This window comes from Solanum pennellii, chromosome 5 (assembly GCF_001406875.1).
Source record: "Solanum pennellii chromosome 5, SPENNV200".
NCBI classification, from domain to species: domain Eukaryota; kingdom Viridiplantae; phylum Streptophyta; class Magnoliopsida; order Solanales; family Solanaceae; genus Solanum; species Solanum pennellii.
Window position 1 is genome coordinate 4615746 of NC_028641.1, and position 26387 is coordinate 4642132.

Genomic DNA, 26387 nt, shown 5'->3' on the forward strand with positions numbered 1-26387 from the left:
CCCACCCTTATATATATATACTCCTTAACTCTTCAAGACTTTAATCATTTCTTTAATTGATTTCTTCTTCATCTAATCATCTCCTAGCTTCTTCTCCCAACTTGAAATTTATCAAAATACCTTAATTTTGTTTAAAATGGTTCTTTCAATGTTATTACCAAGAACTAATGGTGATAAGTTATGTACTTCTACACCATTAGCAATTGGTTTATTTTTTTCAATAATAGCCATAGTAGGACTATGTGCTAAACATGCAAAAAAGTCATCAAAAAAATCCAAAGCTAATATCATTAGTGAATCAAAAATTGTTCCAAGGTTGTCATCACCACAACAATTAAGCCCTAACATGACCAAAAAAGGCGGTGAATTTTCCGATGAAGATTCCGGTGAAGTGGCCGGAGATAAAAAGGGTTTATGGCAAAAGACAATTATTATGGGTGAAAAATGTAAACCACCACAATTTTCAGGTGTGATATATTATGATTGTTCTGGAAATAGGGTTTCTGAACTTCCAAGATCACCAAGAGCTAGTCCATTACTAAAATATGCTTGTTAATTATTTTAGATTTTAATATCTATATAAAATTTTGATTTTTATATAATATGATCATGTTCTCTCTATTTGAATTATTGCAAAATGTATGGTGCACTCATTTTCACGAGATAATGATAAAATTTGCCTATATAATATTTTAGTATATTTCACGAAATAGTAATAAAATCTACTTACATAATATTCTTTTTTTTATACTGAATATGATGGTATATGATGCACCTATATGATTTTTCCTTTTTGAGATTTCATGTGTGGATGTTGAACATTTGTAACATTAGAATAATTGAATTTTACACTATGATAATAGTATTCCAAAACAATAGTTTAATAATTTTATTGCAATGCAAATGGATAAGCGCTATATTATCAAAGAAGTTGTACTAGTATATCTTTGTTAATATTCACTCGTAGAATTACACCTAGTATTTAGTACATGATGCACTTATATGAATTTTTCTTTTTCTCTGTATGTTTTCTTGAGTTTTTTAAGTTAGTTTCAAGTATAGTGATTGAACTTTATTCATTATAACGTTTACGCTATAATAATAGTATTTCAAAACTATATTGTTGGGTTGAGGTAACTAACTTTTATCAATTATTAGAGTTATTTAATGTGGTCATGAATAATTTTTTTATTTTATTTTACTGTTATAATAATGGGTAAAACTCAATAACCATATGCAATTAACTTGGGATTCTCTCTCTCAAGTTTGTTTGCTAGTTATTTTATTTAGGTTCTAAAAATTAATTAATTCATTTAATTTATTGTTCACTTTTGAAAAGCAAAGAGGAGTTTAATAGTATAACTTTTCGTTTATAATAAAAAGAAATTAGACTTGATCCCTTTTCTTTTAGTATAAATAATAAAATAAAATAAAAAGGATGACACCTTTTTGGGAATTGATTAGGGGCATTATAACTTTTTTGATCACAAATTTCAACAATTATAAAAATATATAAAGCTAAATGTCTTTTCATTCAATCACGTTTGGAACAAAAAAATATGAAGTAATACATAAATATAAGCATCAACAATAATTTTGACATTAAAAAAAGAGTGTTATATTATATATTGATGATTTTGATGAATTTAGCTTCAATATTTTCAAGAATCAGTTTGATAATTATATTATTGATGTATGTAATATTGATAACGGATTCTCCAATTTACATGAATTTGTTGAGCTTTTTAAAAAATTCTAGTTGAACAAGAATATATTTTAAATTTTTCTCTTGGTATTTTAATTTGTGAAAAACGTTGGAGACAAGGTATATTAAAAAATAATTTGCGAAGTTGATAAACTATTCAATAGTTATATAGTGTCTTATTGTAGAAAAGAAATATTTCATATTAATTTGAATAAGTTTGTGAGACCAAATAATCCATGTGACTTGTGAGTAATATTATTGAAATTCTAAAGCTCATTATATTATAATTTCTATGATGAATGTGTAATTATATAAGGATAAATAAGATTAGAAATGACTGTTCTTAATAATGTTTGTAGACAAATATAATACGTATGAGTTAAAATAAGAAAAAAAATCGTTTGAGATGATTTGGCCTTTTATATCCTCCTTTTTTTTTCATGCACTAATCATATCATATGTAAGAATAGTAATTATTAAAAATATTTATATATATTTATAGAGCTTCTAATTCTAAATAATCTTTAATTTACCTTAAAAACATAGTAATTGTTAAATGATAAACTGAAATAAGTCCAACAAAAGCATCCATAAAATCCTTATATATATATCACTTAACTTCAACTAGTCAATTGAGGCAAGTTATTTAATTAATTACTAGTAACTAATAATTTTTTTTTAACTAATCAAATTCAAATTCTACTTTACATCTTTCTTGTTGACATTTATTTGAAAGGAAAAAAATAATGTGAGGTAATGTTAACTTTTGCTTCAAGGAGCAAAGTAAATAATTTGACTTTTTAACTCCGATCAACATTTAGAATCAGTCAAATCCATCTAAGTTTTTGTTTACTGAGATCTCGAATTTGATTTCTAAAATTAAGTAAAAGATATTTTTTCCTTTGATAAATTTTATATAATATGTATACAAATAAATCAGTGTTTCAAAAGTCAAAATATAGTTTATGTAAATGAAAAACAAGAATATATAAATAACTACAACACAAAGTCACTAGAAATTTATTATGTTAGTATAAGGATAAACCTATGAAATTTGGAGAGAAAAAATTGATTAAACACCTTATATTTTATTAAAATAAATATAAAAATAATAAAAACATTTGGCCTCCTAGGTGTTTTGCCAAAAAATGTTTAATATATTATTTATTTATTTTGTACCTAATTTTGTTATTATTTTTGTTTTAATTTACACGACACATTTTTATTATAATTCTTTGAAAAAATATATATATTTTATATTTAAAAACAATTTATTTTTATGAGATTATTCGTAATCTCGTAAATATTTATTTATTTTAAGTTTTTTCTTAAATTTTTTATCCTAGATAAATGTAACGCATAATCACTTGACACAAAATGACTAGTAGAATAAAAATAATCATATGGTGTAGTAGATAAAGCTAGTAATCTCTTCATCGTGATTTCGAATTATGAATACGAAAAAAATCCAAAAGTCATATACTCTAATCTTATCTTTACGAATTCAGATTAATCGGACTCCGAGTTAGAACAGAAGAGGAAAAGAGCCTAATCACTCATCTCCCTCACCTTTCCAAACTCTCAGTTCAATTGCCATCTGCAACTCTCTGATTAAACATCTTTCACCCATAGAAAAAAATGTGGATTTCCAGTATGCAAATCTTAACAGCATCTTCATTATTCTCCACAACAAAGAACCCATATTCTGAATTTTTCAACCAGTCAGTGAAAAAGATAGAATCTCCAGCTAAAACTAGAAGAAAAAGGAGAGCAAGAATGGAGATTTTGGCCATGGCTAGTGATAATTCAGCTAAAAATGAAAAACCCACTAAGCTAATTACCTTTTTGGGTAAAGGGGGTTCTGGGAAAACCACTTCTGCCATTTTTGCTGCTCAGGTTTGTCAATTAAGTGTACAGTTTTTCTATAAAGATTCTAACTTTATGTTCTGTTTAATCTTTTATAAGCTGTTGATGGATGCTTTTGTTGTTTTAGTTAGAAACTTGGGATCGTGTTATTTGGGGGTGTATTGATGCTTCTTTAGTTATTTTTGGGTTTCCCACCTGATTTACTGAACCAGCATTGGAGCCAATTAAATTTGGATTGACGGAAAGTCCCACATTGGGGGTATAGCGCTCCCTAATAAAGGTGATTCCTTAACCACGGGGACTCGAACACGAGACTCTAGTTAAGAATGAAGGAGTACTTATAGTCTATAGTCCAAGACAGCCTTTGTTAGTGCTTCTTTTATCATTTGGGGTTGAATTGAGTTGACAATTTTTTTTGTCCCTGGTTTCTGTGAGAGGATAAGAACTGTTTGTTTGTTGGATATGTAAAAAAAGAAAATGGATTGATTTCATTTGCTCTATGTAGAACTTGTTTATTAGTATTGAATTTTGCTTGTACAAGGCATATGGTTTAGTATTGATGTAGAAAAGTAGTCGAGTGAACTGTAAAATTCAAGTTTTTGTTTAATTTTAAGGTCAAGATTCATATAGTTAAATGCTATATAGTCTCACTGTTGATAGAACAATTAGCTTTGGAGTTGAATAATTTTGTCCATTTATTGTTTTATATAGCGAGACAATTGAATTTTAACCAAAACAAAGTAAAGATTGTGTTTTCTGTTGACTGGAGTATTTCTTTTAAATGAGTCAAGCTATGATTTATGAGGTTTATGACAAGATAAACTATTTTCAACCCAGCTCAGAATAGAAGAATGTTATGATATTTCATTGCAGTTACTTTCATGAATCATGATTTAGTTCATTTGTCTTCAACTGTTTTTTCTTTAGAAGCTGTTGACTTTAAAGAGGTATATTAGTTTTTAGTTACATATTCAAAATCAAAAGAGCACAGTTTCCAACTATAAGCATAACCACGTTTTCTCTTGTCACGAGCTCATTCTTTTGTTTGTCAGAAGGAAAACTCGTTACACTATGTCTTCCCTTTTCTTTTCCTTCAACACTGTGGGTAGTGGAATAAAGAATTGGAAAAACATCCGGCAGTGCAAGGGAGGGGGTAGGAAATGAACAAACCTCATGAATTGTTTAGAAGTTTGTTTCCGAGGGATTACCATAAGGTTGTTGTCTTAGGTGACCTTTTTTCTATAAAATATCTTGACAAAAACTGTGTCTGTATGTGATGATGAGACATAAATTTAGTGCTCACGCAAAATATTAGCACTATTCATTGATCACTGCATCTTTGGCTTTCCCCTATAAATTTTAACAGCATGTTCTTCTATTTTATGGCTTATTATCTTGGGCACTGCCACTGCATTTCTGTTTTTTTTCCCTTCCATTTTTCAGTGCAACTCTCAGATATTATCTAGTACTTGCACATTAGAATAAAAAGACATTCCACATTGACCTGAATCTGCTTGTCTTTTCCCCTTTAAACCTTAACTAATGCTGTATCATATCAGGAATTTTGAGTCCCTCCTGCATATGATAATGTTACGTAGACTAACCAGCAAATTTCTTTTCTTACCAGCATTATGCAATGGCAGGGCTCAAAACCTGTTTGGTGATACATTCTCAAGATCCCACAGCTGAATATCTTCTGAATTGTAAGATTGGGACGTCGCCAATAACATGCAACGACAACCTCTCAGCTGTCAGATTGGAAACTACAAAAGTCTGTTCTTGTTTAATTACTTCATCTGTCTACCTGCAAATTGAGATTATACATTTGGTTGCGAATCATTTGGGCTGAACAATCATCAGTAATTGCAGATGCTCCTTGATCCTCTCAATAAACTGAAGCAAGCAGATGCTCGTCTTAATATGACTCAAGGAGTTCTTGAAGGGGTGGGTATGTAACTTAGTGGTGCGTTATCTGGCATTCTTTTGCCAGGAAATGGATGAGTCGCTCTTTGAGTAACTTTTTTCGAAATGTAGTAGGTGGTCGGAGAAGAGCTTGGAGTACTTCCTGGAATGGACTCCATATTTTCATCCCTAGCACTCGAGCGGCTTGTAGGATTTTTTGAAAATGTGGTTCAACAGAACAGCAAAAAAGAGAAATTTGACATTATTATATATGATGGCATGAGTACTGAAGAAACAATCAGAATGATTGGTGCAACCAGCAAAGCAAGGTTAGATCTTCTCCAAGACTTGTCAAATGTCTTATGTCTCTATGCCAAAACTGATGTGGAGTATCATATCATTATTTCCACGTGCAGATTATACTTAAAATATCTCCGCAATTTTGCTGAAAAAACTGATTTAGGAAGGCTGGCAAGTCCCTCACTTTTGAGACTTGCCGAAGAAGCCATGACACTAAGCGGTAGAAATCCTAATCTGAATGGGAAAATGAGTTCAGAAATTTGGGACCTTCTAGAACAAGTATTGGAGGTATGCCAGCTACTAATCTGTTTTCAAGATGCCATTCTATTTGAACTAAAGGTTCTAATGATTTTGCATGCTGCAGAGAGGGTCTTCAATATTTGCAGAACCAAAAAGGTTTGGTTGCTATATTGTGGTGGATAGAAACAGCCCTGTGTCTATGGCTTCTGCTTTACGTTACTGGGGTTGCATAATCCAGGCTGGTGCACAGGTTTCTGGTGCATTTGCTCTTGCAAGACCAAATTCGAGTGGAGAAGTAGGGGCAACGATTGAGGACTTCTCACCTTTGCCTTCTGCTTTTGTTCCACATATCTCAGACGGAGCCCATTTAGATTGGGACAAAATTATGCAGGATAGTCATAGTGAGAGTGCACGGAATCTTCTGACTGTAACAGCTCATGAGGCCAGCATTCCTGCGGTTATCTTTGATCCAACCAACAAAATCGTCACTCTTCTCATGCCCGGTTTTGACAAATCAGAAATCAAGCTATATCAAGTAAGTAGTATGGTTTGTTTCACCTTTCTACATTATGTGTATGCTATGATTCCAAAAATCGATCCTTTTGTGAACTTCAATGCAACAAAATTCTTCACTAGATAACAGATATTATTTTGGTAATAGACTGAATAAGCATTTACTAATCGATAATTTCTGTAAGCATTTGCCATAGAAATTATCAAAAAGTGGTTGGCTTCTTCAGGGTGTAAGGCTCTCTTAACTGCAACAAACACTAACTATAAAACATTAAACAGATGCTTAGATTTACATGAAGCACTATAACATGTAGTTGAGTGATTAAGAACATTCTTAGCTTGCTGTTCATGTTTTTTGCTGTTAATGTAGCACATGAAAATTTCTACTGACATCTAACTTGCTTTGGTTATCCAAGTTGAGGGCGTTTTGACCTCTAACGATGACCAAAGGCTCGTTGTTATTTTTCTCACCATGTTCTTACAATTCATGCTACTGAAAACCAAATTATATGGTGAAATTAATTAGAATTTCTGGCTATTTGCAGTTTAGAGGAGGGTCTGAGTTGTTGGTGGAGGCCGGTGATCAGAGACGTGTGATTCGTCTACCATCTCAACTTCAAGGGAACGTTGGAGGTGCTAAATTTGCAGATAGAAGTCTTGTCATCACAATGAGATAGCAGATGAAATCAAGAAACCTCACCTACATATTTAGCTACAAGCATGCAGCTAGAGTCACTTCACATCAAATGTTGTAAACACCATTGATTTTATGAGTTCTTACATGGCCAATCAGTAAATAAATCATTCTCCTATTTATATACAATGTAGGTTGTCCATGTTAAATGGAGAAAAGGGTACTGATGATTGAGTCCCCACAGATTATATTCTCAAGTTTCTTGTAGACACATTCTTCAAGTTTGAAGTTAATTCGAATAATTCTCCAATTGCTTTAATAGTTATTTCTTTCTCATGAATATGCAGGTCCAAATTTCACTCACTGTTCAGTGAAGTTTTTAAAGTGTTTAACCCTACACTGTTTATCCCTGCAACTTCTTTTTAACTAATCTGTGTTATCTGACATTCTCCTTGAGTTGAACCTTTTGAATTGTACAAATGTCCAAGATAGAATATGTTTTGCTATACTTGGAGAAAATGATGAAATATACAGTGACCAAAACCAAAATACAAATATTCTCATGGTTCTTGTGTATTCTCTCCTCCTGTTTGTGACTGAACACGACTCCTTAGTTCTTCAAACGCCTTCATGCTTTCAGCATCAAATCCTCCAGCAAACTGAAAAGGAAAAAAAAAAGGATTTTCAAAGACAAGCTTGTGAATTTTTCAATCTGTATCTTTACTAAAACAAGTGAACTAAATGCAGGTGTAGTGTATATACCTGATGAACTCTGAAGGCAAAACGAACTCCTTGTAGAATCAAAAATTCTCTGTTTGGTTCCTTCTCGGGTCCATCCATGGCATCAAGCTCTGATGCTACACGTTTCATGTACTTCCTCGCCAATTGTACTGATGAAAGCTTTATCTGCAGAAGAGAAAAAACATAATGGATCATTTCTCTGCATACTTTGTTTTTGTTTCTTTTGGACGTACTATGAAGTGAAATCGTATTGTACGTTAGTTACTGAGGTTCTTGATATTTGTGAAAAATATGTTTAAGTGGAAACTTCACATTTTAAGGGTTCCCTTGCAGCATGGTTCTTGGTGGAAAAGTTTGTGCTTTTATGTTAAATAGGCTTGAGAAAGGACACCAGAGTGACGTTTCTAGATGAGAACGTACCTTGCCAACAACACCTGAATCTTGCAACCAGTCAGTAGGAATACCAAATTCTCTGTATCGTGATGCAGCCATATCGCGAGTACGCAGTAGTGCATAAACACTCTGTTCAACCCTGGCATCCAGAATAAAAACTGAGTTAGCTATAGATAAAAATAAAATGAAAAAACAAAAAAAACTACACATGAAAGGATACTACTTCCAATTAAGTTGACGTTTCAATACGGTCTGGAATAACTTGATTAAAATCTCAACTATTTTCACATCCTACTGGTGGCAGAGCTAGATTTTTCACTAAGGGGGTTCAAAATATGAAGAAGTCATAGGGGTTCAACATCTACTATATATACATAAAAATAATTTTAAGCATTTATAAATAGTGTAATATCCGCCTAAGGCAGATCAAATGAACTCCTTGTCCCTCCCTGGATCTGCCGCCCCTGCATCCTACCAAACCTAAATTCTCTAGTTTAAAGACGAGAGACATAGATATCAGTGAGACTTACTTTTCAAGCAACCTGTACATCTTTTTCAAAGCCGCATCACATTGAAGATTTGGGTCATCCACAAAGGTGGTTACTTGCTTTTCTAGTTTCATTAGATCTTGATATTCGAAAGCAGCCTCTCTCAACGCATCCGCTTTTCCCTCAGGCCAGTCAAAGTGCTTGAGGACAGCTCGTTCGTCAACCTTGAAAAGAACCAGCAAGATACACTGTTAACAGATGCTGCAGGTACATAATGCAGAAAGTGCATGGTCCTTGTTGCTTGAGAGAGATTAATTAACCAATAATTTTCATATCCACCATACAAAAGTATGATTAATAAGTCTTATTTAAGGAATAGGGGATTTGAAGGTATAGTGTAAAGAGGAACTACCAAAAAGGAGAGTTCTTCATCTAGCCAGTTCACAAATGCCACTAGATCCTCAATATTGGTAAAAGAAGCAGCACGAACTTCAGTTGCCAATGACTCGACAAATCCTCCTTGACTTTCCACATCAGCTTTCACCTGGTTTTGCACAATTATCGCTCGAGTCAGAATAGGGTAATAGGAACATGCGTTTCATTCAAAAAAGTAAGAGAAGTTCTACATACAGCTAAGAGGAATGTGGATCTGTTCTCTATCTCCCCGATCATGTTGCTTCTTGCATCTGACGTGTTTGAAGTAGCGGTTATCAAAGCTGATGATGTGTCCTTCTTTGACTCGCGTTTCATCAAAGTTTGGTAGAATTCAACTAATTCAGGAGCACGATGGACCTTGTCACCTCCAGCTCCTCCTTTCATTAAAGATCCAGGAGGAGGTGGTGGTCTAGGCGGTCCTCCACCAGGTGGAGGTGGCGGTGGTGGAGCACCAGGCGGAGGAGGTGGTGGGGGTGGACCTCCAGGTGCTCCACCTGTAACATTATTACCAGCTGGAGCTGGACCACCTCCTGATCGTTTAGGCGGTGGACGAGGAGTCCTAGTAGGTCTTTTCTCAATATTAACAAGTTTCATTTTGCTCACGGCTTGAGAGTCGGTTTTGCTATCACCAGACTGCTCTGCTGACTCACCAGAGGCGGAGACCACCGGCAAAACTGGTACTGACCCTGGCAGTGATACCGGCTTCTCTTTCAATTGAGCAAGTTTTGGAGGCAAGGTCTTCTCAAACCTTGCTGCTCTTGCCTGCTCAGCTTTAGCCTTAATTGTCTTCTCTCGTTCTACTGCCAGCTTATGCCTATCTTTGAATGCCGGATACTTCTCATCTAGAACTCCTTCCACCGATTTTGACATTAGAGTAAACGATGATGCAACTGAATTCAGTGTCTCAGCAGAAGATTCTTGTGTCCTAATCGGTGGAAGCTTTTGTGTTTCTGGGGAATCGTATTCCTCAGCTGTTCCAAAACTAGTGATGGCTACACCGTCACCCGCGTTCCTAAGCATTAGAGATTCCAGAGGACCCCTTGGTCTTACACTCATACTCATCCTACCAGGAGATGCTCCTCCAAGAGATCTTGCTGGTGAAGACATAATACTAGAATCGTCTTTACCACCTCTGCTGCCCCATTTCTTCAGCTTCTGGATTAAGTTGGGCTTTTTACTGAAAGTACTAAATCTGCTAGTGGAACTGTCTATAGAAGCATTATCAAAGTCTTCACTACCGGGAGAAGATGGCTGAGAAAAATTGCTTTCGAGATCTGTATCTCCTTGGCCTCGTTCGGAACCTGCATATTCTAACATCAACTGTTTAGCCTTGTGCTGAGATTTTGGGCTCAGGCTTTTGCTGAGATCACGAGCGGATACTTTTCCTTGAGGTGTTTGGTAGTTCCGAAGTTCAAATCTTAAGCATGCGTTGACCCAACGAAGATACACTAGCTCTTCAACTTCACTGAATCTGTTCATTTGAAGTCCTTCTACTTGTTTTAGAAGATCATCATTTGTATGCTTCAAATTAGTTACTTCTTCCCTCACCTGGGCAACCATTTCATTCTGCAGAAGCATGCCAAAAACAAGTCAGGAATTGTCAAAAACATCACACAATCTTTCTCATTAGAAGCTGAAAATCTCCCATTATTCAGTGGTGGGAGCGAAACACAATTGTCAAAATTAGGGGCGGAGCTACGCGCTCGTATAGGTTCAGCAGTACCTAACTTTGGTTCAAGACATTGTATTTGCGCTTCACAGTTTATTTAGTATATACAAATAATTTATCCAGAACCAGAAGCTAATCTTTACTAGAAATCAGAACCCGTAAAGTCAAAATCTTAGTTCCGTCTCTGGCCGAAACAGAAGAAACTAAAGAGCATGAGAAACAGCAAAGAATTCTGATAATTACAAGAAATCAGAATATGATTATAGTTCCAAAATATTTTTACAAACTTGAGAATAGAAAGTAAATGCATAAAGAAAGAAGAGCTATAAGTTACAACACGCAGAGATTGTCCTAAACTTGATCAGAGACATGAAAATACTGGTATCAGGAATTAAAATTTACCTCCGTCATATTAGACAACTTTGCTATTTTAGATTCAGCAGCATCCAATTTAATAACCAACTCTCTCTTTTCGTGCTGAAGTTCTTTGTTCTTCCTCTTAAGTTCCATAACCTCCACTTCCAACTCCTTCACAAGTTTAAGCTTCTTGTCAACCTCGGAATCTCTCTTGAAAGCTTCCTCTTCCTTTTCTTGAAGTCCAGTAACATGTTGTTTTAGCAACAACAACTGAGCTTTCGTTTGGTTAGCTTCGAGTTGCATCTGCCTTTGCAGCTCCTTAATCTTGCTTCTAGCAGCTTCTAGATCTTTCCTAGCAGTAGTTCCATGAAAAACCTCCTCTTGAAGCTTTTGTTTCTCAGCCTGTAACGTATTTATCGTGATGTTGAGCATGTCAATCTCAACAGCCTTAATCTTGAGCTGCTTTTGTAATTCGAGGATATCGGATTCTTGTTCCTTCAAACCATAATACTCAAGCAACTCCCCTTCAAGCTTCACCTCCCTTTCCTCAAGTTCCTTAACAAGGTTTCGCAATCTTTCAAGTTCATTCGCGTTGTAGGCCATCTCAGATTGGTAAACCCTCTCTCTCTCTTCTCTTCCTGTATCATACTTGTCACTTGGTAACGGAAATTCAATCTCCCCGGATAAAAGATCTTCAAATTCAGGGAAAAGATCATCATCAAGATCAATCTGGTTACCCTGTGCTGGATTTATAATTCCATTGATTAATTTAACTTCTTCTTTCTCTTCTTCCTCATCCTACAGATCGCCAAACGAAAAAACAAAAGACAAATTTCCAAACACAATCAGACCTCTTTATAACAACATTTCGCTATAACAATAACATTTTCTGTTGAACCAATCTTTCATGTTATATATATTATATGTTCTCTACAACACCGTTTCACTATAACATCCAAAAAATTGTTCGAAAACAAACATTTTTAACTCAGTATCAAATTGTTCTTACAGAAGATATCAACACTATTAAGCAACAAAAGAGTACACAAATTTCACTATACTTACAACCACTTCTTTGAGGCCATCCGTCGAATACAAGAGCTGCTCCTTTTCATCCCCTTCGTCCCCTCGTTGTTCAAGCAATGATTCACCATTTTCTATTCACCAAATTCATAAAACAACAACATAAACACAAATTAGCCTCAAAAAACAAACTCTAATCACCCATTTTAGATGAATTTTCCCATTAAAAATTGAATCTTTACAACAACTGTTCCATCAATACCTAAAACCAAATAGTACTTATTTGCAACTAATCAAGAAAATTACCTAATGATGTCTTTGAGGGTTTTACATTTATCTGCTTAACTGCATAAGCAGCTATAGAAGCAGCAACCAAGAAACCTACCCTAACTATCATGTAAGTATTTTCAATGGAAAAAATTGAAGCTTCAACTCATTTAACAATAAAAAATAACCCCCACCCATTTTTTATGAAACCCCATAGCTCAAGAATCAATCCATAGCCTCATCAAAAATGAGAACCCCACAATTGATAATTAGTGTAATGGTGCAGTTCTTGAAGGGGAAGTGTTATAATCTTATCAAGAAAGAAAAAAGATTGGCTTTTTAATGCACAACTGTCAAAAACAAAACACAGAGAGCTATAGGGAACCACCAATTTCTTGAGTGGCCAATGTTTGGCCAAAGAAGATTGACATTTTTTTGGATATAGGACAGGGGTCTCCCCAAAAACTTGTTGATATGTAGAGGAATATTCAAGAAGAAAGGGACTTGAGTACAGTAAAAATATGATGTTGGGAACAGGTGACACCCTAGATTTCTGCATTCTCACTCTAAGTGGTGAAATAATTTGTTTTATCCTTAATTAGACGTCTCAAATTTCGTTCGTGTTACAAGTAAAAATATAAAAATTTGTGTTTATTAGAGAGTTTATCCTTAGGTAAATGTCTTAAATTCGAATTTAAATATAAAATTGTCAATTAGAATCTAAACATGAAAATGCGTTTGTTAGAAAATATTTTTACCATCACGAATATGAATAAAAACTAAATGATCTGTGATGTTTCAAATTAATTTGGTATTTAAATATAGACGAATATAAGGACTCATTATTATCGAGTCTCGGATTTGAATATGGATATGAACACGTTTCTGTTAGAGGTTTAGATCGAATATAGTCGCATTTGCTAGAGAGTTTATTCTTAATATGAACATGGATATAAAGTCGTATTTATAGAGATTAGAATCTGAATATGAAATCGTAAACTTATTATTGTTAAAGGTTAAAATCGAATAAAGTCACATTTGCTAGAGAGTTTATTCTTAATTTGAATATTGATATAAAGTTATATTTGTTAGAGATTAAAATCTGACTATAAACTCGTATTGTTAGAGAGCATTTTATCATTGCAAATATAAACCTAAACCAAATAATGTGTGATTTTTACATAAATTCAATGTTTAATTAAGTACATAGAGTATAAATAATCATTATTCATCAAGTATTAAATTATATACCACTGGACAAACGCTCTATAATTTCTCGATTATAGAAAAAAAAAATTATTAGTTAAAAGCTCTTAAGGTAAAGAATTGGAGTAAAAATTTGTCTTTTAATGCATAAATGTTAGTCCAATTATTTTTGTCATTGTGCAGCTAATAAGATGTGACTTTTTGTTCATTTATGGATTCCTAATTATGCAGACTACAACCACAAGAGTCAATTTTTAACTATCTTCTTTTTTAACTAACTACTCGTCCGAATTTACGGTTGAAAAGTTTTAAAAAATAACACGCTTTCTATTAAAAATGACTTCATATTAGAGACTCGATTACATCCTTTAGTTAAAATGAATGAGTATTTTTCACTCCACCATAATACATCACAAAATAACCAATTTTTAACTATTAAAATGAAGGAACTTAATATATTAGTACCTATTTCATCTAATCCCTAATTAAAATCATTTTTAGAGTTAACTTAATTATATGTAACTAAAGTTTTTTTTACTTATTTATCAATGTTCTATATGGCACAAGAGAATTAAAAAAAAGTATTTGATCAAGGGCACAAACATACCTCAATTACGATTGATTATATGAACTTTCATTATTCATATCATTTTCATTTAATATCTGTTTATAGCTAATATTATTATTACTCAAATGTACCAACTAGAATTTTTTGATTAGGTCAATTAGATATACCTGATTAGTATAATTTGCTTGATATGTCCAATAATTAGTTCATTGTAGCCAACTAATCAAGATACTCATATTACTAGAGATTATTCTCAGAATAAAAATATTAGTTTGAATAGATGAAGATCAAGAAAATATTTGTGATATTAAAGGTGGGGCCCAAATGTAGCTTTTGGCATAAGAATAAAGAAGAAAAAAGAGCAAAATTGACATTTAATTTGTGCCTTAGCTTGTATGGATTTTTATGTATGGACTATATTAGTCTACACATAAAGCATATTAGTGATAACTTTACACAATTTTGACAAATATTTACCAAAACATAAGTCCCTTTTTGGCATAATTTGTGTAGTCTAAGATTTCTTGGTTGATAACAATAATATATTCAACGTAATCTAATAACTATAATCTGAGAAGGGTTATAGAAATTTTATCTCAAAGACAAAAGATCGTTTCCGATAATATCATTGACTCAAGAAAAAGGATCCAAAGCAATCTAGAAATAATAATAATAATGAAAGTATGAAAAAAGATCATGCCAGGTTGCGCTGCATATCAAAATTAGTCAAGACTCCAATACAGATAACAAACAGACATCGAATAGAAAACCGAAAAAGTAAGTTTGGATGTAAAGCTAATAGGTCCCTGCAAATAGATTGGAACTCAAGAGATTCACTTTGTTAATAAAGCAATTCATTCTTCAAAATACAACAAAAAAAGTTACTCTTCAATTGCTTTCTGCTAATGACAGAGATCAACAGCTCTTATATAGTTTACAAGATGCTACCAAGAAAATATTTAAGAAGAGAACTGATCATGACAATGACAAAATGTACATCAAAACAGATGGATTATTTAACTTATAGGAAAACTTTTTTCCTATTGCTCCTCCCATCTCCACCTTCGTTCAACCTCCTCGAGAACTTTAGCACGAGCTTGACTTCTTCTTGCTTCATCCTCTACCCATGATCTGTTTCAACAAAACATGCATTGTCAACTACCTAAACATTATTTGGAGTCGAAATTTCTACTGTTTCAGGATGCTTAAGCTCTTTCTACTAATATAAGTGTAAATTGAAACAGAAAATGCAACCATCAGATCAATAGAATATTAGAAGTAGTTACCATAACCTGGAGTTAACAATTTCAAGCTTAACAAAAGAGCTGTAACCGAGAAATCAATGGAAGTTCGATGTGAAGACATGGAAACCAGTGTAAACTACGTATGCAGTATGCATCAGTCCTCACCAGAATGTATAACGGTTTGAATCTTAGTTACATTCTTGCCATTATCCACATCTCAAGATTATTCCGCTACAGAATTATTAAAAGTATACATAGCTAAGATTAGCATATTTGTGGTTCAGACTATAGCACTCCATCTTCAAGTCCATAATCCTCCTTAGAATGTTTAATAATCGTTTTTTGTGATTGGCAATTTGACCGAATTCGGTGAAGTGTCCTTCTGTTCTGTAATTAATCTTTGCATCCAAGGGATATGTTTGTCTAGCAAGGGGAACATTATGATCCCCTATCATGAGATGCATATTATATCATTCTTTCCCATTTTTTGCTTCTTTATTCCAGTGCCATCCCAACCTTAATGCTCCACCATTTCCCTCCAAGGCAACCTCACCAAAAGAAAAACTATATTTTCGGTTTTTATTGCACAATTTCATGCCAATTACAGACTACGAATGTTAATGAATTATCAACCTCTATGGTAATACCATCCTTAGTTCGGATATCACGTTTGTTTGATTGTTATCGAGATTAGTCAAACCTCCTAAAGCTATTTAACATTCACTAAACTTCTACGTGTTGAAACTCCATAAAGCTTTAGAGGATACAACAAGACAAATTAAACAACAGTCGCCATTCAAAAAAAGACATAGAAGTAAACAAAAGCTACAATTAAGTGATTAACACATATTTGTACCTCAGTTTTCGCAAAGCTTCAATCTCAGCTTCCAACATCGATTTTTTGTCAAGCAAAGCTTCATGCTTAACCTGCAAATCATGAATCATACCACTTAAATCACACTGCTCATCCACATGCTTAAACTTCTCGCGTGCAAGCTTTTCGGACATCTCATCAACCTCTTCCTTGAGACTAGAAAGTAGCTGCTTCTGACAGTCTAGAGCTGCCTTCTGCCTCAGAAGCTCAGCTCGAGCATTCTCATGTACAATTTTTTCCTGTTCTAAATCTCCAATAGAAGCCAGATAAGCACTTTCTACCTCTAAACCACGACTTCTTTCTACTTCTATATTACTCTCCCAAATCCTTTGTATTTCTCCTCTATCAAGTAGGTCAGACTTTATTTCTTCCATTGTCATAAGTCTCGATAAATTTTCTGCTTCAAGTTTTGCCAGCTCACTTTGTATATATTCTTCCATTCTCCCACTTGTCAGCGAAACAGCTGCCTGAGCCTTCGTGGATGGTTTATCAGGCTGAAATCGTTTCGCCTGTCCTGTAAATGATACATAGGCGATCAATAAACTTCCCAATCCAAAGCTTCGGTGTACTTAACTGTCTTGCATGCACAAAATTCCTCCTATATCTTTTTATCCCAAATGATTTGGGTGAATTAATTAATTTACTAAGATGTTTGTACATGTCAAAGAATGCATGGGTGACATGCAAGTATTTTTTGCATAGAAGTGATATTTTTGCCGAGGGGATCTCATAAATCTAATTTCGTGCATTAGTGCAAAACAGAGAAAGAAAGAGACCAAAAACTCTCCGAAGAATGCTCTGTTCACCAGCCCGTAAATCCACAAAAAGTTCCACCAAAGCTTCAGAACTGATGTCCCTTACATCCAGAAAGGCTATGTTCTTCCTTGATATCTGAACTGTACACACAGTCAGATATTCAGGCAGATAAAGGGCATCAAAATTTCATTGAAGTTGGAGCATGGTTTTTCCCCTACCTCTTTGTCTATCACTGGCATGATTTCATACTCTATTTTGGCTTTCCAACTAATCAGATCTTGGCGAGACAAAAATCTGAAACAGCAAAACAGACAACTCAAGAAGAAGCATAGACGAAGGTAACAAAGGGAGAAATGGATGAAGTGGCAAAAACAACAAAAAGGAAGGGAGAGGAGGGAGAGATAAACATCATAGTACCTATCGGGGGAAAAACAGACGCCCTGATCTTCTGAAACATTTGGAGTGGAAGCAAACTTCTTATCTGACAGCTTGCTAGGAATAATACCAGCCTCAGCTAGGGCTGGATAACATTTTTTAAGCAAGAACTGAAAATATTAGCTCCTTCAAAGATGACATATATTATGCTTGGGTAACAACTTGTCAAGCTTACATTGAATGGTCGCAAAATCAGGGTCTTCAACACCCACATCATCAAAGGCAGCAATTGTAGAGCCAGAAAGCACAACTGATGGAACTATCCGATGCTTTCTACTCCTAGAAGTCAAAAAACAAAATGATTAGAGAAACTTGTCAGTGGTACTAATATTTTGTCTTCTTCCAACAAAAGAACTGGCCAAACAAATGATGTTGACCAAAAGTACCTTTCTAGTTGTGTATTTGCTTTAACTAACCATCTTGCATATTCCCTCCTTGAACATAGTTCATCTGCTTTAACATCATCTTCAATGATCTGTATACTTTAGATTATAATGGTGAAACTATGCTTGAAACCGAATCTAAACAATAGAGTGAAGTCAGAGAGAGAAGCACAGACAGTGCTACAAGCACGTCACAATAGTTGACAGTAGAACTACAATATGGCTGTCTAATTTCCAATTATACCTTACAGCATAATGTCAAAGCCATGCTTAGAACCAGACCTAAGTAATCGAGTGAAGGGTGAAAGACAGAGGGGCAAATAACATTATCAAGTAAAATCAAAATAAACAATAAAGATTACAAAATGTAACAGGCTAGTTTTCACAGGAAAAAACACATTATCCGTAGTCATATACTAAAAAGGAAAGATAAGGAAGGAACCACAGTCCAGTTTGAATGTGCAACCTACTAGCTTAATTACATTTCGTTGTTCTAACAACAGTATCTAGGCAACATCACTTCTCTTGGTTGCCTTCCCAAGGATGTTACTGTACTTCCTAAAGCCTCCCATCTCACACTCATCATAAGGAAACATGAAATACCCATGATTCCACACACACAGCAAAAGGTTCCCTCTGAAGCTGGCCATTAAAGTTTTGACCAAAAATAACTTTAAAACATCAGAGCCATCCGATAATTATGTTACACCACATATCTTGGAAAATATGCCGCTTTTGGTTTGACTTACTAGTGCAATACAAAGTTCTCTAGCTATCATGCTGTTCAAACTAAGTCAAGCACTATCGCTAAGTCTAATATAACATAGGTCAGAACAGAAAAGTGTACAAGTAGAGCAGGAAAGCTTATTTCTCAATAAAGGTCAGGCAACTATACCTTGAGTTTCTTCAACATAAAAAGAGCTTCTTCTTGAGTAGAATCTACAGCAAAGGGAATTGTAATTCGTCCCAGTACTCCTCTAGTTACTCCTTTAGTTGAAACATTGTGTGTCTCTTCAAAATGACAATGAACCAGAAGTTTTGGCCAGGGAGGAATAAAATTAAAATCAGAACTAATGAACAGAACGCTATCATTCTATGTAATTCCAAAGAAAGAGAAAATGGTACAAACTACAAACTATTACAGCAAGTAAATTAAAAAAAAAAAAACTACTACTATTAGCACCAAATCAAGCTCAAAATAAAATGAGATAACATGGGTGAATGCTGACAAGCGTTGAATGAGGATTTTCTTTTCAATTATCTTTACATATCAGTTCTGTTTTAACTTTCAGATGAGAATAAAATGAAAAATGACATTTGTGAACTTAAACTTGCATGTTAGAACTAGCCATACAAGTTTCTTTTAGTGACATGAAGAGAAGAACAGAAGAAATGTGAATATTGTTGGTGTACACTTTCCAGGAGAATTAGGAGTTTTTACTGACTTGTCTATCTGTTCTCAATTGTTTCAGGGGTTCTTTTATTTTTATTAGTTTCCTGGAAAATGCACCAAGCCAAACAAAGCAGGAGCATACGGAAAATAAAAAGAGAAGAATGGAATCAGAGAACAAGCTTCTGAACAGGAAATTACAAGTTCGATCCAAAAAAGGAAAAGGCTAAACAGTTTCTTCTTCTATTTTTGGGATGATGGTGATGTTGCACCTCGATTATTTCATCAAGTGCCAGCACATAAACCGGGTAATTTTGCCAACCAATGCTAGAGCAAATAGGACTCTAGTGATTTTGCCTTCCCCTGAGATTTGAACCTGAGATCTCGGGATTCTCCACTCATTTAATTGACAACTAGGTCACATCCTTGGGTGCTGAACAACTTAAATTAGCACATTGGTAAACAATCGTACATCAAATGATGGAAAGGGAACAGGAAACCATATTTTCCCAAAGAAGAAAGAGACTATAAAGAGGTACCATTACATAATAAACAAACTACTACCAACCCAAAAGAGTTCTAGTACATTACATGATTCAGATATTTTTCGAAAATATTAGCATTTCTCATGCGACTACCAAAGTTAAAAAGAAACAAGAGAACTCCCTTTACAAGCATTTTATCTAGACTACTGTATGCACAACTTATTTTAACAAACAAAGAACATAACAAAGATAGTTAAGCTCTAAAAACTAACCCAAGACAACATTTTTATCATCGAAATCAGAACCTCCCTCCACCGTTTCAGAAATTTGATCACTTTCCATTGACAAATCAACCGTTTCGCCATCTTCTCCCTTATTAGAAGCCTCATTGGATACTAAACTATCATGTGACTCATGGAGCAGCCCACTAAATTGAAATTTGAATCCTATAAAAGCACAAAGTACACCAAAAATTAAATTACATTTCTACAAAGCACAGTAGCAACACTATAAACTAACAAACGCAATCCCAAAAATCTCACCTTTCTGGTATAGTGAAAAGTAGGAAGCAACACCAAGCCCAGCAGCAAGAGACACTGACATGCCAATAACCAAAAATTTCGACAAACCTGCAAAAGAACCCATCTTTTAATTCCCCTAATCACAAAATATCTCAACAGTATTTTTTATTCACACCATCACCACCAACATACCCAGTGAAATCCCACAATATCTGAAAGACTCTCAGCTCATGGAGGGCAGTGTTACACAAACCTTGCCATTACTTCATGGAGCTAAAGGGACCATTTCCGAAAGACTCTCAGCTCAAGGGAAGCAAAACATAGCAACTAATAGGAAAGCAGTGCAAAGCATACATGCAAGCAACAGTAACAATAAACAACAACAGATGCTAACATATAACAAAAGCAATAAACTACATCCTCAAAAAGTCAATCAATCAGCTTAAAACTTGATCTCAAATTAGTTGAGGTGGACAATAAAAAATACCCTTTTTCTTCTTCTTTTCAACTGGAGGTTCAACAAAGTCCCAACCATTATACTCATCAAATGCATTTGGATCAGAAACACCCCAAGAAACTTCTGCAACTTTTTCTGAAACTGAAGCAGAAAGGGATAACTTAGGAATTCTAGTCCTTAGGAGAAATGGGTATGAGGTAAAAATCAAATCTTGACTATAGATGAAAGGGGATTTAGGTGTAAAGATAAGAGAAGATGGGATTATAGAAGAACACATTTCTTGATTATTATTTTTTTAGGGTTTTAGGGTTGTAATAGTAATGTGCTATAGGGTTTTAGATTCAAAGGGGTGATGGAAAAAGGGAATTTTTGGAGTTGAAGTTCATCTTCATCCTTTGAGCATCAATGGAAAACCTAACTTTTGATGCTCTTATTGTCAATGGACTCTCAAAAGAGTGCTTTCATTAAATTGGGTATATTTTTTTATTTTTTGGTACAACTTTAAAAATGGTTTTTATGCAAATTTAAATTAGTGATTTTTAATAGTTTTGGTGTTCAAGTTAGTTTACACTATTTAATTAATTTTATGAAGATAAGAAAATTATTTATATTTACGTCAAATTATATAAATTTATTGTTATTAATTAACTATAGTTTATATCATATATGATAAATTGTTATTCTATGTGTAAAAGATTATGAGTTTGAGTTGTGAAAATATTTTTTTAACGTTACAAGGGATAGTATTGCAAATAATAAATCTTTGTGGTTTGATTTTTTCTCGAATTGTGGACATAGAGGAAGTTTGATGCACTTAACTATCCTTTTTGGTTATTACTAATAAAATTACATTTCAAGAGATGTATAGCACGAATATAAAATATTGGAATAAATTTTTACCTTTTGGAGATTGTTGTCTTTCATCAACACATGCAATTTTCTCACCGATAATTCTATCCTTAAAAAACTTACATAGATCAAAGAAATCAACAACAAAGTATATTTACTTCAGAAAAATTTGAACTTAAAATTTTATGATTGGATTATTGTATTTTGATATTATTGAGAGAAAAAAAAGAGCTTTGAAATTAAAATTTGTTGACAGGGTTTAAATTGTCTATTCAATGCAAATTAATTGGCCAATAATTTAAATGGTGTATACTAGTGTATATTGTAGTTCACAACACAAAACTTCTCCATTGTGAATCTATCACACAGTGAAAGGTAGCAGGTATCTCGTGAAATTAGTTGAAGTACGTGAAAGCTAACTCCGACATATATAACGCAAATTGACTCACACATCACAGGTATCAAGAAGTGTGCCAAGAACACTGAAGAAGAACCAGCAAGACTGGCATACCAAATTGCAAGAAAGATTGGGGAAAAAAAGGGACCTGTTGGACCTTCTTCATTTTATAAACAACACCGATAAATAGTGTATTTACATGAGAATTTATCGCGGTGTATGAAAAACTAAGAATGTAGCTTATTAGTAGAGTAAACACTCTTCGAATGTGGTGTTTGATGTTTTGGTAACACAGCAGCAAATATCACCATGCCGCTGAGGAGAGCTAAACTGAGTCCCATGCCATTTACGATCATGGATTCTGTGCAACGTTTCTGTACAGCTCCGTTTGTTTGCAAGAAGGTTAACTTCTCGAGAAGTCCTGTTTCTGCTGTTGCCACTGCCAAGCCATATGTGTAAAGACCGAGGAATACATGCCATGGGAGAATACGTATTCTTGTCATTCGCACTTCTCCTCTGTGCCAAAAGCTTAAGAAGCCCATCAACCACTGCAGTAACACGAAACATCATTACAAGCAAGTAAAACTTCTTGTCCGGTTACAAAAGGTATCTTCAATTTAAGACCAGAAGATTCAAAAGTCTTATCTACTTTCGTAAACTTCATGTGAAGGCAAAACCAGTTAAACAATTGAAAAGGAGGGATTACTATAATAGGAAGTGAACATAGAGTACATGATGAGATACTTTATACTTCAAACGGAATAAACAGTACTAATGGATGATAAATTTACATTCTCAAAAGATAAGACAACTTTCAGAATCAACTCCAATGTCATACTTGGAACTTTATGCAGACTCAAATTTAATGTCATTTTTTCTTTTAACTTAAAGAAAATTTTGACCAAAAAGAGATGAGGGAACAAAATGTGCAGAAGAAATACCTGAGCTCCAAATAGGGAAACACAAATGATACCCATCCAAGAATGCAAACTATAGAAATTAGTCACAATCCCATCTCTGCTATGAAATTTTGTCCATATCCCAAAAACCCCACAAGCCAAAGCCAGTCCTTGCAGACACAAATGCACTGATTTCTTCAAATTTCTTGAACCTGGCAACCATCTATGCACTAAAATGGCTACAATACCCCAAAAAAAACAAAAAAAGATTAGAACTTTAACAAGATATAGAAAGAAAAGAAAGAACCCCACTTTCCATAATCACTTCCAACATAAGAAAAGAACAGTTTTTTAACAAGATATACCAAGAAACAAAGCTCTCACTTACCATAATCACTTCCAAGATAAGCAAAAAGACTAGATTTTTAACAAGATATAGCAAGAAAGAAAAAACCCCACTTACCATAATCACTTCCAAGATGAGCAAAAAGACTGGATTTTTAACAAGACATAGCAAAAAAGAAACACCCAACTATCCAAATTCAGTGATCACTAACAAGAAAACAAAAAAGACTGGATTTTTAACAAGACATAACAAGAAAGAAACACCCCACTTTCCAAATTCAGTGATAAACTAACAAGAAAACAAAAAAAAAGGATTTTTAACAACGTCTAGCAAGAAAGAAAAACCCCACTTCCCAAAATCAGTGATCACTTCAAAGATAAGCAAAAAAGGCTGGATTTTTAACAAGATATAGCAAGAAAGAAAAACCCCACTTCCCAAAATCAGTGATCACTTCCAAGAAAACAAAAAAGAATGAATTTTTAACAAAATTAAGAAAAAAAGAAAGAACCCCACTTTTCAAAATCACTTCAAAGAAAAGAAAAAGAAAGTATTTTTAATAAAATCAAGAAAAAAAAAACTCCACTTTCCAAAATCACTCTAAGATAAAAATAGAAGTTGGGCTTACCTTCTCCACTTATAAGAATGAAACCAATCACCATCAATAATGGATGAAGCACCTACAAAACCAAAAAAACAAAGACTTCAACTCAAAAACCCCAATTTTTTTTAGCTGAAATGAAGTACATTGAAGCTTAAAGAATGTAACTTTACAGCATAAATAAGGTCTTCTTCTTGAGTATAAGAAGAATGAGGGTAAAAGCTAGTTTTAAAGTAAAGAGCCCAAGTTAGAACAAGAAAAGCAACAATGGAAGCTGAAAGTCTTGCTAAGACAAGTAGTGAAAATGAGTGTGCAGCAGCCATTGCTAGTGATAGTGTTCAAAGTATTATTTGGAACTGTGAAACCGACACCTACAAATTGATCATCAAAAAGGACTTTTTTATATATCTAACTATTCATTATTCATTTTGTTATAGTACATACATATAATAATATAGTCGATATTAAATTGATCAATATTTATTTTCTATATTTTTAGACTAGCTTAATATCGAGTTGAATCTTAATATAAAAGAAATGATAATTAATGTATGAAATTTGCTAAAAAATAATATTCGTTTAAATAGGTGTTGAGTGTCCTACATTAGCTAAGGCATTAAAAATTTGAATAATAATTTTCTCGTAAGTAAACTTTTGAGTATAAATTAAATTTATTTCGTTTACATAGTATCAATATCAAATTCGTTATGTGGTCTTCGAGCGAATTTGAACAATCGTCCTTTAGAAAAAGGTCAAAGATATGATTAAATTAAAGCCATGCCATTTTCTTTTTACTTTTTTCATGAGTATTATTATAATGTAATGTGGTCTCTTATGCTTTTTTGATGATTGTTTCTCAGTATATTGTTAGAAAGAAGTTGATTTTATTTTGATTTTGGTTCAAGCTTAAATAATTGCGATATTTTTTAAGTATAAAAAAATATAAAGTTAAACGAATTTAAATACATTTTTTAAAAGGGAAGAAATACATAATATATATAAAACATTGAAGAGTATTTTGCGGATATTAACTTGTTGCAAATTAATGTCACTTCTTATTTACGTTTTCTGTGCCATGAAACCAAATTTAATTTTTATAATATTTTGTTGAATTCAAAAAATACCTTAGGGGGTTGCTCTATGTGATAATTAACTACTTCTTCCTTTCTATATTCTTAGTGACTCATCTTTTTGAAAATCAATAAATAAAAATTGTTATTTTACTAATTTACCTATTACATAACTTTTTTTGGAATTTTACACAATTAGTTATATAATTAAATATGAAAAAAGATAATTAATTTTATTTTAATTTGTAAATCAACACAATTATTTTTAATATCATGAATAACTAATATAGGAAGAAGGAACTTTTTTTTCTTCTGTTTCTCATTAAATTGAGAAGATGAATAGTATAGTCATGGTGGAGCTATAACTTTGAAATCATTTCTCAAGAATTTGGTAGTTTTGGTTTTAATTTTAATTTTATATTTTAAAATTTAATATGTATAAATAATTTATCAAGATTGTTTGTAAATTTTAAAATGTACAAGCTTAAAATTCTGACTCGTCTCAACTCGTATATAAATTATAAAGCGAAAGTCTGGGTTGTTGATGCCTCCAATTTTACAACATATGTACCCCATCGTTATATATATATATATATATACATATACACTTGCTTTTAATCATTAGAGATAAAATGAAAACATTAAAATCAAAAAAAATTATTGATAAAAATAAAAAAGTGTGTCAATTCTTTTCGAAATGGATTAAAATGTTAATAGTATACAAATCCCACGGTATAGTTCTCTTAATACATCACACTTGTTATTATTCATCATCAGAATTCTCTAGTAGGTCCCTTATTAATCAACATATAATATTAGATTACGTAAGAGCACTTAATTCCATAAGTTAATTAATTAATTACTTAATCACATATATTTCCTTGTTGCAGTTTGATGCCAACAATGTTACTGAATTTTCAGGTAAAAATTAAAAGTAAATACAAGGACAAGATATGAAGCCAAATTGGAACTCAGTTTCTTATGTATTATATTCTACTAAATTATCCTTACTTAAAATTTGACTTTTTTTTAACATAATACATCATTTTTTGCTATAGAAATCATAAAGATATTATAAATATTGTTATATAAACATTATATTATAAATATCTTACTCGCGAACTTCTAACACATTACTGTACATCAAATGGATTGTTGCACAGTCTAAAATATTTTTATCAGTCCTCAATAATATTATTTAGAACTAAATGATATATACATGAATTCAGAATATATTGAAACTAGTAAAATTCTTAGTATTAATGTACTCCAATTAATATTATAGGTTGGAAAATTGTTTAAGGGAAAGGATATATGGAGTATAAAGAATATATAATTAGCAACATTACCTTTTTTGATTTCCCCCCCCCCCCCCC

General features: G+C 33.2%; 4 protein-coding genes across 4 annotated transcripts; 1 reads left to right on the forward strand and 3 right to left on the reverse strand.

The window, feature by feature from the left end:
• Window positions 1-3140: 3140 nt before the first annotated feature.
• On the forward strand, window positions 3141-7470 carry LOC107020206 (uncharacterized protein At1g26090, chloroplastic). Its single transcript, XM_015220501.2, has 7 exons — window positions 3141-3601; window positions 5199-5342; window positions 5441-5515; window positions 5609-5802; window positions 5890-6061; window positions 6138-6548; window positions 7072-7470. Exons 1-7 carry the CDS (start codon window positions 3344-3346, stop codon window positions 7201-7203), a joined length of 1386 nt encoding a protein of 461 aa, XP_015075987.1. The 5' UTR covers window positions 3141-3343; the 3' UTR covers window positions 7204-7470.
• Window positions 7450-12959, reverse strand: LOC107020205 (protein CHUP1, chloroplastic). Its single transcript, XM_015220500.2, has 9 exons — window positions 12573-12959; window positions 12309-12400; window positions 11289-12041; window positions 9413-10783; window positions 9195-9326; window positions 8825-9006; window positions 8322-8433; window positions 7923-8066; window positions 7450-7819 (listed from the first exon to the last, which is right to left on the reverse strand). The coding sequence occupies exons 1-9, from the start codon at window positions 12661-12663 to the stop codon at window positions 7721-7723; spliced, it is 2976 nt and encodes a 991-aa protein (XP_015075986.1). The 5' UTR covers window positions 12664-12959; the 3' UTR covers window positions 7450-7720.
• Window positions 12960-15120: 2161 nt separating this feature from the next.
• LOC107020813 lies at window positions 15121-21325 on the reverse strand. Its single transcript, XM_015221317.2, has 11 exons — window positions 20883-21325; window positions 20417-20503; window positions 20147-20320; window positions 18895-19010; window positions 18003-18091; window positions 17792-17895; window positions 17599-17701; window positions 17400-17475; window positions 17202-17316; window positions 16408-16939; window positions 15121-15438 (listed from the first exon to the last, which is right to left on the reverse strand). Exons 1-11 carry the CDS (start codon window positions 21127-21129, stop codon window positions 15348-15350), a joined length of 1734 nt encoding a protein of 577 aa, XP_015076803.1. The 5' UTR covers window positions 21130-21325; the 3' UTR covers window positions 15121-15347.
• A 903-nt stretch (window positions 21326-22228) lies between these two features.
• LOC107019850 (probable transmembrane ascorbate ferrireductase 4) lies at window positions 22229-24330 on the reverse strand. Its single transcript, XM_015220215.2, has 4 exons — window positions 24115-24330; window positions 23969-24020; window positions 23040-23236; window positions 22229-22646 (listed from the first exon to the last, which is right to left on the reverse strand). Exons 1-4 carry the CDS (start codon window positions 24262-24264, stop codon window positions 22326-22328), a joined length of 720 nt encoding a protein of 239 aa, XP_015075701.1. The 5' UTR covers window positions 24265-24330; the 3' UTR covers window positions 22229-22325.
• Window positions 24331-26387: the final 2057 nt, after the last annotated feature.